Source organism: Dipodomys merriami, unplaced genomic scaffold (assembly GCF_024711535.1).
Source record: "Dipodomys merriami isolate MVZ:Mamm:240054 unplaced genomic scaffold, mDipMer1.0.p SCAF_15, whole genome shotgun sequence".
Lineage (NCBI taxonomy): Eukaryota > Metazoa > Chordata > Mammalia > Rodentia > Heteromyidae > Dipodomys > Dipodomys merriami.
This window is the reverse complement of record NW_027202826.1, coordinates 11,424,882-11,443,906: the sequence shown is the minus strand read 5'-3', so window position 1 is coordinate 11,443,906 and position 19,025 is coordinate 11,424,882. Positions and strand designations below refer to the sequence as shown.

General features: G+C 39.4%; 1 protein-coding gene across 2 annotated transcripts in view; it reads right to left on the bottom strand.

Moving 5' to 3' along the window:
* Window positions 1-19,025, bottom strand: part of Tmem131l (transmembrane 131 like) — a 126,128-nt gene that overhangs the window by 48,823 nt on the left and 58,280 nt on the right. For both annotated transcript variants that reach the window (XM_070022245.1, XM_070022246.1), the window contains exons 5-9: window positions 18,261-18,384; window positions 17,121-17,237; window positions 16,057-16,167; window positions 1,227-1,304; window positions 872-1,025 (exon numbers count right to left, since the gene is read on the bottom strand). In XM_070022245.1, the coding sequence (XP_069878346.1) occupies window positions 872-1,025; window positions 1,227-1,304; window positions 16,057-16,167; window positions 17,121-17,237; window positions 18,261-18,384 (584 nt within the window). The remainder of the gene's footprint in view (window positions 1-871; window positions 1,026-1,226; window positions 1,305-16,056; window positions 16,168-17,120; window positions 17,238-18,260; window positions 18,385-19,025) is intronic.

The window sequence follows — 19,025 nt, the reverse complement described above, 5'->3', positions numbered from 1 at the left end:
CAAGAGGAAAGATCCTTATAAAAGGATTGGCTAATCACGTAGGCTCACTAAATGATGAAAATTCTCAAGAGAGAAGGTATGAATTTATTATTATGGTACATTCTTCACTAACCAATGAGATAGCCTGAAATAAAGCTAAACCTTGATTGGAAACTTTTGTACTTCCTAATTTAGATAACCATATTTGGAAAGAATTAAACTCTGGCATCTCAGAATACCAGATTTCTCTTAGGCTTTACTTATATGGCAGAAATGTTCCCCACAGGATAGCAATCCCTAAAGCCGTGTCTACCACTCATCAAAAGTGATAAAGCTGAGGGCAAGAGACCTCCCCAGCTGACCCATTACTACAATAGCCAATTCTGAGCACTGGAAGACAAATGATGTTTGACCATCAACTAAGCATGCTAGCAGGGAGCTGGGATGTAGCTCAGGGCAAAGCGCTTGACTAGCAAGTACAATGTCCTGGATTTGATCCTCAGAATAAAAAAGACAAGACAAAAAATGCAGTTAAAAAAGAGAATGCTATCAGGGCTAGGGTGTGTTTCCGTGGAAGGACCCATGCTTATCATGTGAGGTCCTGTGTACAGGTCTCTAGTACACACACAAGACCGTGACTGTCAATAAAGATCTATGCTCTTAGGTATTATTTGCACCACTCTTTCCTTGAATTTGAATACATATACACACTCCATACCAGAAGTCATCATAACTAAAGAGTATTAGAAAAGCCTAACTTAACGAATATCATATAGTATGCAAAAGTTTTTAGGCAGTTCCTGAGGATGGAACCCAGGGCCTTGAGCAGACGCTCCACCACATGCTAAATCCCCCAGCTCTATCTTGAAATTTTTAACAGATTTCACCTTACCTGAGGTCTCAGGTTTATCTGTAGCTACATATACAATAGAGAGATGATCTAGCAAATCTTGTGTGTTTTTTTCTAATTCTTTTGAGTTGTTTTCCATTGTTACAATTATGCTCATTTGTAATTGCAAGACATCATCAGATTCCAGGTAACAACTCTGAGATTAAAAGGAGGGAGAAAAAAAAGAAAGTATCAAAAAAATCATCAGAACTCTGATTTCAAATTTTGAAAATGAAAATCACTTAAGGCAACAGCATGTCTATTTCTGAGGACAGAATATACTATTTTGTTTTTGATTTTTAAGCAAAAAAGCAGAAAAACCAAGCGGTTTTCAAAACACTAAATGCTTTTAAATTACCTTTAACTGTTGACACACTTTATTATGTAAACTGCATTCTAGCTGCACCTGCAGGAGGCTAGTATTAGTAGTTTCTACCTAAAAGAAGAAGAAAAAAGAAAATAAAAGAAAGCAAATGGCATGACCTAACATTACAAGTAAATCATCTCTTATTTAGAACACTCACCTGTTCACGCATTCATTTACTCAACAAATATCTGAACATGTGAAGTGTTGTATATTCCATTTATTAGAAATATAACAGTGAGGAAAACAGAAAAATCTGTGCTATTATTGAGCTTACCTTCTCAAGGAAATCATAAATTCTACTTTGGGCAACATGAAAATCCCTAATAGGGCAAATAAGGAGATGAATATGTTCTAAATATACATCAGAAGACTGTGTATGCTGGTGTTTCTAACACATATTGACCATTTTATTTAAACAGGAGTCTTACATTTATCTAAATCTACAATGACCCAGGCAAGACTCAGTTTTTAGGTATATGTGCTATGATCTTTAGAAGCCACAATCTTGGAGTCAGAAAATCACAAAAAGAAATTCAACTGCCTTATTATTTCTGTTGCTGTTTTGCCAGTCTTGGGCCTTGAACTTGGGGCCTCGATGCTCTCCAGGAGCTTCTTTTGCTCAAGGATATTGTTCTATCACTTGAGCCAGAGCACCACTTCTGGATTTTTCTGAGTTATTTATTGTAAAGTCTCATGGACTCCATCTCAACCAATAAAAAGCTGGGTATAGTTGTGACACCTGTCATTCCAGCTATCTGGGAAGTGTTGTCAGTGCTTTCCAGACTGACCTGGGCATAAAGCAAGACTCTATTTAAAAAATAATAATGCAAAAGGAACTGAAATATGGATCAAGTAGGAGACTGCCTGCTTAACAAGTACAAGGCCTTGAGTTCAAAAATCAATACCATACCATATAGCAGGTGATGGTGACCCATGCCCATATGCCTATAATCCTAACTACTCAAGAGATTGAAATCTGAGGATCACGGTTCAAAGCCAGCTCGGGCAGGAATGTCCAGGAGACTCTTACCTCCAATAAACCACTCACAAAAAGCCAGAAGTGGCATTGTGGCTCAAAGTAGTAGAGTGCTATTCTTGAGCACAAAGAGGCTCAGTGATAGTGCCCAAGATCAGAGGGGAAAAAAAGCATAAAACTCCAGTATCCCTCCCCGCTCTCCTCCCACCCCACCCCCCAGAAAACCCCCACAACTTAAGAGGAGTAGGCCTAGGGGGAAAAAAAGCGTAAAACTCCAGTCCCTCCCCGCTCTCCCCCCCAAAAAACCCCACAACTTAAGAGGAGTAGGCCTCAATGCAGAACTCATGCTCAGTGTTCATGAGGCCCTCTAGCAACTACAACTTCAATTGTCAGGCAGGCAGAATTTTTTTCTTTAAAAGAAAAAAAAAGAGATTGTATTACATTTTCGAATGCCATAAAATGTCATTTAATAGGAAGTCATTTATTAATGTCATTTTAAGTAAAGGACATCAGTCAATGACTTCAAAAAACTATTGCTAGTAAATGAATATTCTTAGTGTGAGAATGTTCAATGTGCAAAATGAACCTAATTTTTTCTTTGGAGGTATTGGGGTTTGAACTCAGGGTAGTAGCTTATTTGACAGGCTGGAGCTCTATCGTCTAAACCATGCCTCTAGCTTGTCTTTTCACTGGTTATGTGAGATGGAGTCTAGTGAACTATTTATGCTCAGGCTGGGCTCAAATCATTATCCTCCAGATCTCAGCCTTTTGAGTAACTAGGATTAAAGGTGTGAGCCATTAGTACCCAGTTGAGCTTAAAATTGTCAAAAACTAGATTTTAAAGTTTGTTCTTATATGAACAAACCCATCTACCAAAGACAATTTAAAACTTTAACCACATCTATATAAAGGTGTGTAAATATACATGTGAGTATTCATTTTACTAGTGTTTGAACTCAAGAATTTAGCATTTGCTAGGCAAGCATTACCACTTGAGCTGTACATCAGTCCTTATTGCTTTAGTTATTTTTCAGATAGTCTCATATTTTTGTCCCAGGCCATCTCCAGACTGAGATCCAGGCTTCCTATCTCATCCCTTGTTAATTGGGATAGGCAGGCACACCAAGCTAGCTTGTTTTCGAGATAGTATTTCCATAGCCTTTTTTGGCTGAGGCTGGCCTCAACTTGTCACGAAGGTAGCTGGGATTATAGGACATGACTATAATCCCAGACTTTGCCCAGCCCCCAGGAACTTCATCTGAACTGTCCCTTCACCTTATTTTAACATCAGCTGACCACATGCCTGTCTCCTTCCTCCTTGATACTGACACTGGGTTATTCTGGATACTATCTTGTGGCTTTTTCTCTCTTCCTAGGGTAGTTCTAAGGTTTTCATGTGTATTTACCTAAGCACAGGTATCTTTAAGTAGTTGCACAAAGGTGTTTCAACATGTCACTGTATGAGTACAATGTATCATGATTAATGTCACCCATCTCTTTCTACACACATCCACTGTCCAGCAAGTAAGTACTCACCTAAACTGTCATGCGGGGAGCGAGCCACTTTCTACATCCTGAGGTCTGGCCTGAGTCCACTGAACTATTTTACAGCCTCCCTGCTGCATCCCTTTTCCCCACACACAGCTGAATAAGCTAGAGATTGGAAATACAACTTAACTTCTTTTTTCCTCACCCACTAAATGAATCTATAGCCAAGTTACACCAGCTGTAATCCTGGTGCCCCTAAGCATGTGCATTTGTCCTTACTCATAAGTATATTGGTGACTGGGGGCTGGCAACTGGCTAACTCCAGGCTGCAGCCTATGTCTGTAAACAGTTTTACTGGAACACAAGTGTGAGCACTCCTTTCTGCACAATCTAGGGCTGCTTTCATGATATAACAGCACTGGGTACTGAAGTACCTGGTACTACAGAGAACGTTTATGGCACAATGATACTTCCTCCTGCTCTCTCTGTGGCACCTACTGTCCTTTCCACTCCATTTCCCACACCACTGCAAGAGTCAGTTCACAAACGCTCAAACTTGGGCACCCTAGGATTTTTAAAAATGTTTTGTTATTCTTGGTAAACTTGTGCCTGGATATATTTTTAATTTACCTTTTAAAACAAGATTAATTTTGTTATGTTGGAAACATAACAAAAAAGAATAAGAAACTGTGATGGCCAAGTATTCCATAGTCACGATGTTGGACCAGAAGTGTTTTGGATATTTGGGCTTCTGGAATGTTCACATATACAGGTATCTTGGAGATAGGGCCCAAACCTAAAAATCATTGTCTCTTATACACCTAATACATACAACCTGGAAAACATTTCTCACAATAGTTTTCATAGTTTTGCTTGTGAAACAAACTGTCATGGACAGTAAACCAGTAGACTTGTAATGTTCTGTTGGGACTCAACAAGTTTTAGACTTCAACAAGTTTCAGAGTTCAGAGCATTCTGGGTTTCCAACTATACGGCGGTTTCATTTGCTGTAGAGCATATCTCTAGAGTCCCACCAGGGGGCATTCTAGTGCCACCAAAGCACCGTAAAGTGCACTGATTTCAAAGTTCACATCCTTCTTTCTCAAAAGAGCAAAGCTGTTGCAACTTTTAACAAAAAAACTATATAAGCAAAACACAAGTCTTGTAGAGCAATCTCATAGACTGCGTTTATGAATTCCCTTCAAGGTACCTCGATAAAATACAGCACGACAGCACGTGTCCCTGATTTAGTGTGCTTGGGTATAATAAAAGAAAAACCAGTGCAACTATGTTTACTGCAGCATTACTCAACATAGCTAAGATATGGAACCAACCCAGATGTCCCTCAGTAGAGGAATGGATCAAGAAAAGGTGGCATATATAAACAATGGAATTCTATGCCTCCATCAGAAAGAATGACACTGCCCCATTTGTTAGGAAATGGAAAGACTTTGGCCAAACCCAAAGAAACCTAGGTCCCATGGTTTCCCTTATCTGCAATAACTAGTATATATCGAGGACAACCAGAAGAGGTCACAAGCTATGTACATATGACCATATAACCCCCATGCTAAGTGAAATGAACCCCAAGGGGACAGAAGAGCTTTTATCTTTCTTGTTGATCTTTTTAATGTACTTATAATGTACTATGTGATTTTTTTTGTTTCTTTGTATGTTCTTTCCCCATGGTATAACCCCTGTTGTCACTGTATTTTATTCCTGTGTCCTGCACCTTGTATATACATTTTTCTAACTTGGGGAGGGGAAGGGAAATAACAAAATGCTGAAATAAGGATTCAGGATGACCCATTGTAACAACAAGGTATACAAGACACTATGTTAATAACAAATTTTACAACTTTTTGTGGGGGGGGGAGGAAGGGAGGACTTGTGGAAGAAAGGGATGATAGGGGAAAAACAAAGGAGGGGGTAACAATACTTGACAGGAAATGGACTCATTACCTTGCTCATGTAACTGTAACCCCTCTGTACAATATCTTTACAATTAAAAAAATTTAAAAATCAAAAAAAGGAAAATAAAACCTGTCTATTTTTGAAGCCTCCTACTAACATTATCTTCTAGAAGATGAGGGGTGATGTAGCATGAAAGGCCAAAGACCACGGGGCCAGTTAATAAGTAAATATACACCAGTAACTTTTCTCAAGTCAGGGCAGACCAAGTATACTACTTTCACAGAAAAGTCTAAAAAGCTGATCAGCCCAGAGACCTGTATCTGCAAAATCTTAATATACAATGGAACACTGAATTTTTTTTAAAATGCTAAGAACTGGGAATGTGGCTTAGTGGTAGAGTGCTTGCCTTAGCATGCATGAAGCCCTGGGCTCGATTCCTCAGTACCACATAAACAGAAAAAGCCAGATGTGGTGCTGTGGCTCAAGTGGTAGAGTGCTAGCCTTGAGCAAAAGAAGCTCAGGGACAGAGCCCAAGCCCAGAGTTCATGGCCCAGGACAGGCAAAAATAATAAATAATGCTAAAAGTCTCTTATTTACTCTGGTAGTTTTGTGTTAAAGGGGTAGAAGCTCAGGTAATTAATTTTGGGGCAAAAAACATTTCCCATCACATCCTAAATTGATCTTAGGAGTAAGTAGAGGGTTATGTGCTATAAAAGGAAATAGTAAAGTCCCAGATCATGTCAGATGACTTTTATCCACTGACTTTGAAGGTGGCTCAGTGATAGAGTGCTTGCCTTGCATGCATGAGGCCTTGGGTTCGAATCCTCAGCACCACATAAGCAAAAAGAAAAAAAGCTGGAAGTGGCGCTGTGGCTTAAGTGGTAGAGCGCTAGCCTTGAGCTGAAGAGCTGAGAGACAGCGTCCAAGCCCAGAGTTCAGACCCCACAACCAGCTCCCCCCCCCCAAAAAAAGCCATCTGATACGACCTGGGACTTTAGTATACTTTACCATATCCTAATGAAAGTACCCAAGAACTTCTATTACATTAATTTTTAAAGGAATGAACCTGAAATTATGATGTTCTCAATAATAACCACATACAAAACCTTTCATTTAAGGAACATAGCTGGACATGGTAGCACATCCTTGTATCCCAACACTTGAGAAGATAAGGCATAAAGCTCCTGAGTGCAACCAGGGCCACATAATGAGACTCAAAAGGCCCAAACCAAAGCAAAACAAAACAAAAACCCAAACAATGAAAACCAATAGCATAGCTCATTTAAGGAATATAATTTGTGAAACAAAAAAGAATTACTTAGATAAATCCCAGCCTTACATTCTATTATTCTCAGACACTTTTCTCTTCTTTTAGGATTTTGAATGTAACACTTGAAAGGTCTTTCTAAGTCTCTTAAGCCAACATGTGTATCATGAGGAACACAGATTCTGTACAAGCCAAGGGATATTCTAGCCATCCTACACCCCCAACAAGCTGGATATAAAAAAAAGTCTATACATCAAGTAATCTTGATAAATGGGAATGGGAAGTATCTTGGGTCCCCCTTCCACATACCTCCTACTCTAGTGTTCCCTACATGACAGGCTCAGAGCAACTTCAACAAGTGTTACACAATAGTTTGACCCTGACATTAAAGAACAACTGTGTTTCAACTCTCACATACCCTCTGTCCTCAGATGGTAGCCACCGAAACAAAATCTTCCTGTGTTGCCAGAACTACTCATAAAAATGTTCTCAGAAACCTAAAAACTGGCTGGCTGAAGTGAGTTTTCTGGTTTTTTATACAAATACGAAAGTGCTAATATATACATAGTCCATTTTCCTGACCCATGTCCTTTTAGAAAAGGTGTCAGTGGCTTTGCAGACTCAAGGTTAAACCCCAGCCATCAGTGCCTGGGAAGGTTCACTGCACAACCTAGGATTCTGTTTGAGTCTCTGAGTTCGCAGTATTATTATGAGTAGGAAATCAGATACATGTTATAAGCCACCAGATACAGAAGTCCTCAAAGGGAAAAGACTTACTATGTGTTCACTCACAATTCACTTACCTAATAAAATTCTATAACAAAGTATTTGGGTGCTCATGATAAACGTTTTTTCCTACATTGAAGTGGTTAGAAGGAAATCTCTTTATTCCTCTGGTTTCTAAGGGTCCCCCTCACCCCCAGAAAACCTACTTTGATTTCTTTTCCCCTTATTTCACAATTAGTGAGGACAGGGGTGTAGGAAGTGTTACTGTCTTTTTACTGCTCACTTATTTCTCATACCCCCTGATATGTCCCAGGAAGACTGTAGACAAAAAGGCTATCTGGAAAATCAGTTAACCTTTAAAATCGTAAGACATTAAGTCAGAAGTGATCTGGTGGCTCATGCCTGTAATCGTAGCTACTCAGAAGGTTGAGATTTGAGTATCATGGTTCAAAGTCAGCCCAGACAGAAAAGTCCGTGAGACTCTTATCTCCAATAAACTATTTAGAAAAAGCCAGAAGTAGCACTGTGGCTCAAGCAGTAGAGCACTAGCCTTGAGCACAAAGAGGCTCAGGGATTGTGCCCAGGCCCTGAGTTCAAAAAAAAAAAAAAAGAAAAGAAAAGTGATCTATATTGTGCAATACCATGGCTTTTCACACTTGGGTAAATAACTAGCTTTTAACTACAACCACTATTGACAGTATCCTGATAGCCATGTGGGATTTTCACCTTAGGAGGTCATAAGCCTATGATGGCTGTGTCCACAGACAAGTTACTATTTTTGTACAACTGCATGATACTGGGCAGTATACAAATGGCACGTAGGTCTTCTAAGTCCAGCTCATGGCCTAGAAATAATAGGTCAAGCTTTATGAAGTAGGCTGGTGGAACTTGACCTTGACCACATTCTACTTAGAAATGGTCATGGCAAGGATTAGAAAAAAAAAAAGAAAGAGTAAGAGAAAGCACTGTGATTCCTAAAACATCAAACACAAAATTATCATGTAGCTTTAAAAAGGAGTTAAATTTTGATACATGCTATAACATGGATAAACCCAAACAACATGCTAAATTAAATAACCCAGACAAAAATAACAAATGATACTACTTATATGCTAAATCAGGAGTAGTCAAAGTCATAAAAACAAAGTGAAACTGATCAAGGGCTTAAGGAAATGAGAACAGGGAATTTTTTTTTGGGGGGGGGAGGGTAGGTCGTGGGGCTTAAACTCTGACTTGGGAGCTGTCAGCTCTTCAGCTCAAGGCAAGGCAAGCGCTCTACCACTTGAGCTACAGCACTTCTGGTTTTCTAGTGGTTTATTAGAGATAAGAGTCTCATGGACTTTCCTGCCCGGGCTGGCTTTGAAGTGCTATCTTCAGATTACAAGCATAAGCCATTGGCACCCAGCAGGGAATTAGTTTTTAATAGCTACAGGTATGAAGGTTCTCTTTCTTTTGTTTCTCTTTTTTCTGTTCCTGGGACTTGAACTCATGGCCTGGGTATTATCCCTGAGCTTTTGTGCTCTACTACTTTGAGCCACAGCTCCACTTCCAGTTTTTTTGTGATTAATTGGAGACTTTCATAGACTTTCCTGCCACGGATGGCTTCTCTTTCATTTCTTAATTCATTCATTCATTCATTCATTCATTTATTCATTCATTCTCAGTAGTGAAAATTGAAGTAAAGGCCTCATGCATGCTAGGCAAGCATGCTACCAATTGAGCTATGCTTCAAACTCTGTTTTCATTTTATATTTGAGAGAAGACCTCACTAAACCATTTGTCCCAGGCCAGTATTTTTTTTTTTTTTGGTCGGTCATGGGGCCTGAACTCAGAGCACTGTTCCTCAGCTCTTCAGCTCAAGGCTAGTGCTCTACCACTTGAGCCACAGCACCATTTCTGGCTTTTTCTGCTTCTGTGGTGCTGAGGAATCAAACCCAGGGCCTCATGCATACAAGGCAAGCGCTCTACTGAGCCACCTTCCCAGCCCCCAAGCCAGTTTTGAATTCTTAAATCTTCCTTTCTCTGACAGGGGTTATAGGCATACCACTATGTCAGACTGGAGTTACAGTTTTGCAAAAATGTTCTAGAGCTAGATGGTGGCAATGATTACTTAATGCCACTGACCTGTCCACATAAAATGATTGATTTTTGTAGACTATGTTTTACCACAAAAAGGAGCAATGAGACATGCAGAAAGCTAAAATAGAATAGAAACTTCAGAAAAAGAAAGCAGATACCTGGGATCTGAGAAGTAATCTGAATGGAGATAAATGTTGTGCTTATTGGAACTTTAGGAAACACTCATAAAGGAAAACAGATAATAAGATCCTCAAAAGACATGAATTGTTCCTCTCTGAAGACTCAGAATTCAGTGTAGGAACTATGAAGAAACTCACTTCTCAGTCTTTGATATATTGTCATTTGGATCTTAAATGTCCCCCAAAGGCCTGCTGTTCCAAAAGTGTACACTGGAAACGGAGTGAAACCTTTAAGAGGTAGATGAGACCTAGTGGAAGAAGTCTGGTCCAAGCTCTTTTGTTCCTGCCCACCATGACATGAGCACCTCTGCTCTACTATGCATACCTGTCATGATGTGTTACTTCAGCGTAAGTCCAAAGCCACAGAGCCTTCAGGTATTTGTCACAGTGATAGAAAGGTGAGTGACATAGTAAGGGTGACAAAGACTGAGGGAGCTACATCATGGGTTACACGAATCCAGATCACAGGCCAGTGAGAGGAGACCAGGACTCAAATCAAGACAAAGCAAAAGGCAGATACCGGTGGCTCACCCTTATCATACTAGCTACTCAGGAGGCGAAGATCTGAGAACTCCAGTTCAAAGCTAATCCTGGCAGAAAAATCCAAGAGACTCTTTTTTTTGTTTTGTTTTGTTTGTTTTTTTGTTTTTGTCGGTCATGGGGCCTGAACTCTGGGCCTGAGCACTGTCCCTCAGCTCTTCAGTTTAAGGCTAGCGCCCTACCACTTGAGCCAAAGCGCCACTTCCAGCTTTTTCTGCTTATGTGGTGCTGAGGAATCGAACCCAGGGCCTCATGCATGCAAGGCAAGCACTCTACCACTGAGCCACCTTCCCAGCCCCATCCAAGAGACTCTTATCATCAATTAACCAGCAAAAAGCCAGAAGTACAGGTTGTGATTCAAGTAGTACACAGCCAGGTTTGAGGGGGAAAAACACACACACAAAAAACAAAAGTTTGGGACAGTGCTCTGGCCCTGAACTGAAGCCCCAGTATTGGCACAAGTATTTTCAGAGTCTAGGGAAAAACTTACATAATGGAATGTATTCACCTGACATAGAATAAGTTTCAGAGTTGATACCCTATCATTTTCACATAAGAGATCTATGACTTCTGCAAAGAAAAGTTAAAAATTACATTAAGATGACACAAATATTTCTAAGAATTCTCAGCTATTACACTTAGGAAACTGTTCATTCCATTTAACTAACTTGTAATAAAACCTGTGTTATGGCCAAACCTTTCCCTGTCTATTTTCCACCTCTAACGCTAGAACTCACTTTTGCATGTAGTCATTAGGAAGAAATGTGCTACTTTCAATTTCTCCTCTGTCAAACTGTGAGTGAAAAATGCATTCCTTGCGCTTCTCACAAAGAGTTTACAGCTTCCCTTTCTAACTGCCACATCTCAATGACAAGGCTCAGCACCTACAAAGGCAAGTGGCAGGTAACTTAAGGCACCCTGCCCCAACCTGGCAAGCTCCAGGGAGGCCTCTGCCCAACACCTGTTCCTAGCAGGCCCAAGGGCTTAACACCACACACCAGAAACAAAGACCATGCCAAATTTAAAAGGTTAAAAACTCTTGCTCTGAAATTAGGTATCGAGATAGTCTCTCTTTTACATAACCAGCAACATGGTCCCCATGTGGGGGAGAGAATCACTCAGCCACTCTCACAACTCAAAAAAACAACAGAAAGGAAGCAACAAAATATGGTAGCCTTTGTCAAATACAACTGTAGTTTGGGGATTCCTTCTGGATGGGAGGGGGGAGAGGGAGGGGAATAAGCACTAGTCCTGGGGCTTAAACTCATAACCTGGGTGCTGTCCCTAAGCTTAGTGCTCTACCACTTGAGCCACATCTCTAACTTTCAGTTTTGGTGGTGAACTGTAGAGTCTCATAGCCTTTCTGACCCAAGCTAGCTTTGAACCATGATTCTCCTATCTCAGCCTCCCGAGTAGCTAGAATTATAGGTGTAAGCCACCGACACCCAGCCATGGATTCTTTTTTAATGCGTAGTTCTGTGCACATTCAATTACTGTATGCCGCACACAGGCATACAGCATGCATTAATCAACTTCAATCCACCTTTGTCCTAACTTCTCCCTTGTTTTCAGTTTCCTTACTGTTCCTTGTTTTCCTATAATTACAGAACATCCCAAAGACAAAAATCTCTCCTTTAGCTAACTCAAGAATATGCCAGGGTCTCCTTCTTTCCCTCTCCTTACCCATCTACACATGCATACATAAACCACTTCTGCTTAGTAGAATGAATGTCATGGATATTTCCTATAACTTAAAAACTTCTTTGTTTTATAGCTCTATGTGTATTATATAATTACATTTTACAGTAATTCTAATAACAATTTAAATCTCAGTTTGCTGCTTCTAAAATTTTCTTGTTTTCCAAACCCCAGGGTGTAGCTCATTCTCTAGCCTAGCCTGACTGCAAGTCACTAGCAAAGCCTGGCTGCTTTGCTTTCTGAAATGGTTCTCAGGCATGAAAGGTGCTCTCAATGGGCAAGATAAGACCTTTCAAAGTTGAGCCTTCAGTGTCTTCCTTTGTTCCCACTAGGAACTCTCAACTTACTTCAGTCAGCTGCTGAAGATAGGTAGCTGTGTGCCCTACAATATTTACTGTCACTGATTTCCAAGTCTTTGGTTTGGGTTCAGTCTTGAGGCCTCTCTAGCTTCAGGTTGCTTGTACTCCACTAATGTAATATGGTTGCCAGCTACCTCAGTATAAAAGAGGAGACCTTCTACAGAGATGGCACCATGAAGCAGTTCTCTAAGATATGGAAGTAAGGGGCTGGGAAGGTGGCTCAGTGGTAGAGCGCTTGCCTTGCATGCTCCAGGCCCTGGGTTCGATTCCTCAGCACCACATAAGCAAAAAGAAAAAAGCCGGAAGTGGCGCTGTGGCTCAAGTGGCAGAGCGCTAGCCTTGAGCTGAAGAGCTGAGGGACAGCACCCAGACCCAGAGTTCAGGCCCCACGACCAGACCCAAAAAAAAAAAAAGATATGGAAGTAAAAGTTGTGCCTGATGCTATTCTGTTACCCTGGGGAAGTCAATGACCTAACAAATCCCAGTACTAGGGCTGAAGGCTCCAAAGGCACGTAGGTTACCTCGAGGCAGAGGCTTCAGTTTCTTCTCAGGAGCCCTGAGCTGGAGCTGCAAATTGTTTCCCAATTTTCTAGCTTCACTTTGTCGTCTTTCATCACATTTCAGCTTCCTGTTTCTCTTGCACTCTGTCGTGTTCCTCCTCATTTCTGCTCTTTTGAATGCAATCCTCTCTCTTACCAGATTCTTCATTCCAGAGTCTGATAGAAAAAGATTATCCTCTGCCACCTTACTTTTTTTTTGTTGTTGTTGTCAGTCATGGGCCTTGAACTCTGGGCCTGGGCACTGTCCCTGTGCTCTTCAGCTCAATGTCAACACTCTACCACTTGAGCTACAGTGCCATTTCTGGTTTTCTGGTGGTTAACTGGAGAAAGGAGTCTCACAGATTTTCAAGAGTCTCACAGATTTTCCTGCCCAGGCTGGCTTTGAACTGAGCCTCCTGAGTAGGTAAAATTACAGGCATGAGCCACCAGTGCCCCAGCTCACCTTACTGCTGTCTTCTATAATCTTTTTTTGTTCTTTTGTAGTGGTAGTAGGGTTTGAACTCAGGGCTGCATGCTTGCTATGCTGGCATGAGACTTACACTAAATTCCAACTCTGTTGCACCTAGCATATTGTTAACCTGTCTGTCCTTTTACCTTTGCACAAATCCAAAAATTATTAGTCTATTGTTTCACTTAAAATACTTTAAAATTACTTATCATCTTTCAAGTTTTTCATATTGACTATTTTGTTTCTTCTCTCAACTTTAAATTTCCTTTCTAAACAAAATAGTTACTTCACGTAAACTCAGTGACTAAAAACTTTTAATTTTAAAGATCAGAGAACAGAAATTCAAGGCAGGTATGAAGTCAGGCTGAAGAAGGGCTCAATTGGTAAAGAGCCAGACATGAGCAAGGAAACTAAACAGGCATGAGTTCAAACCCCAGGACCAGAATAAAAGAAAATTATTTCTTTTCTCATTGAACTACAAAGACAATTTAAGGAAAAGTTGATGTATTGTTATTTCTACTCTTAGCTTTGCATCAGATATATTCTCTAGGCTTCTAAACTAAAAAGGCAATGATGCCTGGAGCATCTGCCTCACCGTCCATTCTTCTGAGGAAACCTGACCCCATGAACCTACGCCCCTCAAGCTACATGATAGGTTCTCCACCACAACAGAATGTTTAAAATTTGAGGTAGATAGTATTCGAAATACTTTCTTGATGACAGTTGGCATTATTCACTTTAAAACCTAAGGAACAACTGCTGGGCACTGGTGGCTCACGCCTGTAATCCTAGCTACTCAGGAGGCTGAGATCTGAGGATCACGGTTCAAAGCCAGCCCGGGCAGGAAAGACCATGAGACTCCTATCTCCAATAAACCACCAGAAAACCGGAAGTGGCGCTGTAGCTCAAGTGGTAGAGCTCTCGCCTTGAGCTGAAGAGCTGAGGGACAGTGCCCAGGCCCAGAGTTCAAGCCCCACGACCGACAAAAAAAAAAAAAAGTTAAAGGAAAGCACCCAGGCCCTGAATTCAAACCCTAGGACTGGGACCAAAAAAAAAAAAAAAGGCATACAAGAGAATAGAAAAGATACAATCACATAAACTTACATAGCAACATTATTCTTAGTAGTCAAAAGCAGAAATAAATCAAATGTCCACCAACTGGGGAGAGGGGTATGATCAAGTTTTATAGCACTTAGCTAACAAACACAAGGCCCTGAGTTCAAATTCTAGTACTCCCCAGACAAAAAATGTCTACCAACTGATGAATGGTTTAACAAAATATGGTATGTCTATACAAATATGTGTTACTTGGCAATAAATAGGAATGAAAAATGTGGATGAAGCCTGAAAATACATTACAGGAAAGAAGCCAATCACAAAGGAATATGTATGTTCTTTATATGAAATATTCATAATAGATAAATCCCAGAGACAGAAAATAGACTTAGCGGTTACCAGGGACTAAGGCAATGAAAATGTTCTAAAATTAAGAGAGTGGTGACAGTTATACAACTTTGAGAATATACTAAAATCCACAGTCTTAAGTGGTAGATTTTATGGTATATAACTAATGTCCTTAAAATAAAAGGGTTAGGGTGTCTAGTTCAGTGATAGAGAAATTTCCTAACATTTGCAATGCTTCAGAAGTTCAATTCTCAAAACTGAAAAAAAAAAATGTACTTAAAAAAAAAAACTAAAAAACAACAACAAAAAAATATGACACAGCTCAGCTAGTTTTACTATTCCTTTGCTATTTGCTTTGCTATTCCTGAGTGTGATTATTCTGAATTTCTTTCAGACTCTGCCCATCTGCTTTGAAATCGTTATATAACCTTCATGTAAGGGAAGTCTTCCTATTTCTGTTTTCTGGAAGAGTTAATATAAAAGTGAAATAAAAAGAAAAATAAAATCCTGTAAAATCACTTGGACCAGATGTTTTTATGTCAAAAGTTAAAATCATTTATAAAAGTTTTAAAAAGCTTTCTATTTACTCTTGAATCTGTTTGGTTAAATTCTATTTTTTGAATAACTTGTTCATTTGGTCTCTTTTCTCATACACTGACATAAACCAAGCACTTTCTACACCACCTCTCTCCTCTATCTGTGGCATGGGTTAATTATACCTGTGGTTTGTGATTGTGGTCATTATGCCCATCCTTTATCTTTTATATTAGTTTTCTTGAAGAGTCAACTTAACGCTTCTTGATTTTCTATATTGAATAGTTTAATCATTTCTACATTGCCTCCTTTCTTTTTTCCCCTCTAATTTCTTTGGATTGTTTCTGTTGTACCATTTTTCGTTTGTTGGGTAAGATGTTAATCATTCCATTATTTCTGATCAAAATTTAGAGATCTAATATTTTTTAAATACTACTTAGCTGATCTCCATTTAAAAAAAAAGAAAAAAGGATGTGGAATCCACTGATACTTTATACATATAATATTTCTATATTTCAGAACTTTTCAAAAATAAAGAACAGTCAAATCACAGTTTTGAATATGTACAAAAAGTTATATATACTCTGCCAAAGACACATGAAACCAAGGAAGCTACAACATTTGTTCAAAGTGAATCTATTAAAATGACCTGTGTTTGTGAAAGCTGAATGCTCTGGACCTGTGGAAGCAGAAAATAAGCATTTGGCAGCTGCTCTGTAGACCCTTCAGTAGAGATTCTGCGAGTGCCAATACCAGATACCTGCAGAAGAAGGAAAGAGGACTCCTATTAGGCTCTTAAACAAATAACCTAATATTAAAATAGAAAAATCTACATTCATTAATGTAGCTGGTTGACTCAATTATTACATTATCTAAATGTTTAAGTTGAATGTTTCTTATTAAAGCTTTATGAAACCATGTGTTTAATGAAATTTGAGAAGAATTTATGTTGGCATTTAAAGGAGTTGATACCACATCCTAGTCAAGATGTCCCAAGTGCCACACTGAAGGCTATATGATTCCTAACTACGTTAGTGAACAGAATACAATTCTTCATGTTCCCTTCCTAGTACTTTGATATGAGAAGGACCCCTGACCACACCATCAGTTCTCCTGACCATAACCATGCAGGGGGAAAAAAACCCAGACATGTCCTGTCAGCTCACTCTCTCTGACTGTGGTGGGTGGTGGGAGCCTGTTATATTATACTATAAAACTATGATGGTAGATAGATCTGTTTTGTCCCAAAATTCTTCAAAGGCCCAAGGAAGGTATATAGCTTCTGCAGTCTTTACTGAAGATAGTGGCATATGAAGCAGAAAGATGAAAATGATTAACATCATTAACAGGCTCATATTTTAACAAATAAAAAGCAGGTGACAGACTTTTCAAAAGCCTTTACAATCAGGCGCCAGTGGCTCACACCTGTAATCCCAGCTATTCAGGAGGCTGAGATCTGAGAATCGCAGTTCAAAGCCAGCTAAAAAGTCCCTGTAAGACTCTTATCTCCAATTAACCACCAAAAACAAAACAAAACAAAAAAACCATGGAAGTGGTGCTGTGGCTCAAAGTGGCAGAGCACTAGCCTTGAGCAAAAAGAACTTAGCTAGCCCAGGCCCTGAGTTCAAGCCCCAGGACCAATCAAAAAACAAAATCCAAGTCCCTCTGTTAAGTCAATAATCATACTATATGCCCAGATGAAAACCTACTTACATGATAGGAAAGAACTCCATGTGAAGAAGTATTAATAAATAAAGAACTTTCGATGCTTCCTTCTTCAGTAGGGAAAAAAATAATTCTGAAGGAAGTTTTCCCCATTGCTGGAATTACCTGAAAGAAAGGTTCCTAATTAGCCATTTTGGAATGAATTTCTTTGATGAATTGTCTTTTCCAGACCTTCTTTTTGATCATTTCTGTCAACAAATATTTGTATATTCTGTACCATTGACTTATTGGTATCATGAGGGCCTTGAGTGTCCCCAAAATAACCAACTCTCAACAATTTAAGAACATATGGCCAATTATGGCACATGTTGTCTCTACTTAAGTATAAATTATTAGTGTGCAAACATGTTGATGTATAGATAAAAAGCAAGGACAATAAACCAAACACTAAGCTTCCCATATAACATTTTCTTAGACTCAAAGTATTTCGAAAAGTCTCTAACATTGGATAGATACAGCAAAACAAATTAAGGTGCACTACCAATCAGTACCAATCAGTTAAAAGCTGCTGAAAATCAACTAGAAGACTAGCATTTTGAACTGTTACAGTGTTGTTAAGTTTATAAGGAGCAATCCTTTCTTTTTGATGGAATGAGGAATAGTGTGGTGTGGGGGTCTCTTTATTCTCCTTTCTCAGCTTGGCAAATTCTTGACTTACAAGTTTGTATCAGTATACCTTTTATTCTTACATTTAGAAGTTAAGTCCTGGCTTTCTTAGTAGGTTTGAGAGGTGGGAGAGGTCACTACCATAAATTTGTGTTAGTTACTAATGTCTCAGCATCTGGATTAATGTCGGGCAATATAAACCTTCTTTCACCATGATAAATCTACACTACATAAATGTGTGTATTTGTGTGCATATACATATATGCATATACACATACACACATCTATATTACTACCTAGTTTATTTCATCTTTATTTTTCCCATAGTTATTCAGAGCCACCACCAATGTTATAAAAATGAACTACTGAAAAAAAAACTGTAAAGCAAACACACAGAAGGGAAGAGTCTGAGTAGCAGAAAAGGGGGAGAAAAGGAACGGAAAGTTAAAACTTGAGGCCAAGGAAAGCAAAAGACCTTGGCAGCTTGCCACAGCATGGTTTCCAGAGTATACCAACACTCACCCTGCAATGAACAGGAGACACATGAAAATGTCTAGCAGCTGTAAACACTGAGTTAACCACAACCTCATTCTCCCTGCTAGGGTTGTATGCATGGAGAATCTTAGCTGCAGGGTGTCCCAGGAACCTAAGAAGAGAAACAGAAAAAATAATGTATTGTGCGGTTATCAACTATTTCTATACAGATAAATTCATAGATAAAAGATGCACAAGATACAAATTTTTTGGTGCTAGGGATTAAACCCAGGGCCTCACACAGATTAAGTACTCTAACGCTGAGTTACACTGTCAGGCCACATAGTTTTTTTACATTTTTATTTTTTGCTGGTCCCGGACCTAGAACCCTGGGCGGGCCTGGGTGGTATCCCTAAGCTCCTTTTGCTCAAGGCTAGTGCTCTACCACTTGAGCCACAGCTTTACTGACGTGATTAATTAAAGATAAGAATTTCAAGGACTTTTCTACTCTGACTGGCTTCAAACAGTGATCCTCAGATTTCAGCCTTCTGAGTAGCTAGGATTACAGGCATGGACCCCCAGCACCCAGCTAGACACACAGTTTTAAAACCATAACACTATTGATGTTTATTACTAAGTTTAAAACAATAATCATCAAATCCTGTTGGTAATAAAACATTTAAATCATAGTAGTCAAGCACACATACACACATATACAAACAACAACAAAAACCTTTATATAAGACATGCCAACCCACAGCAGATCCCACTGATTTCTGTGTTGGAAGTTTATGTATCTAGGCTATTAAATAC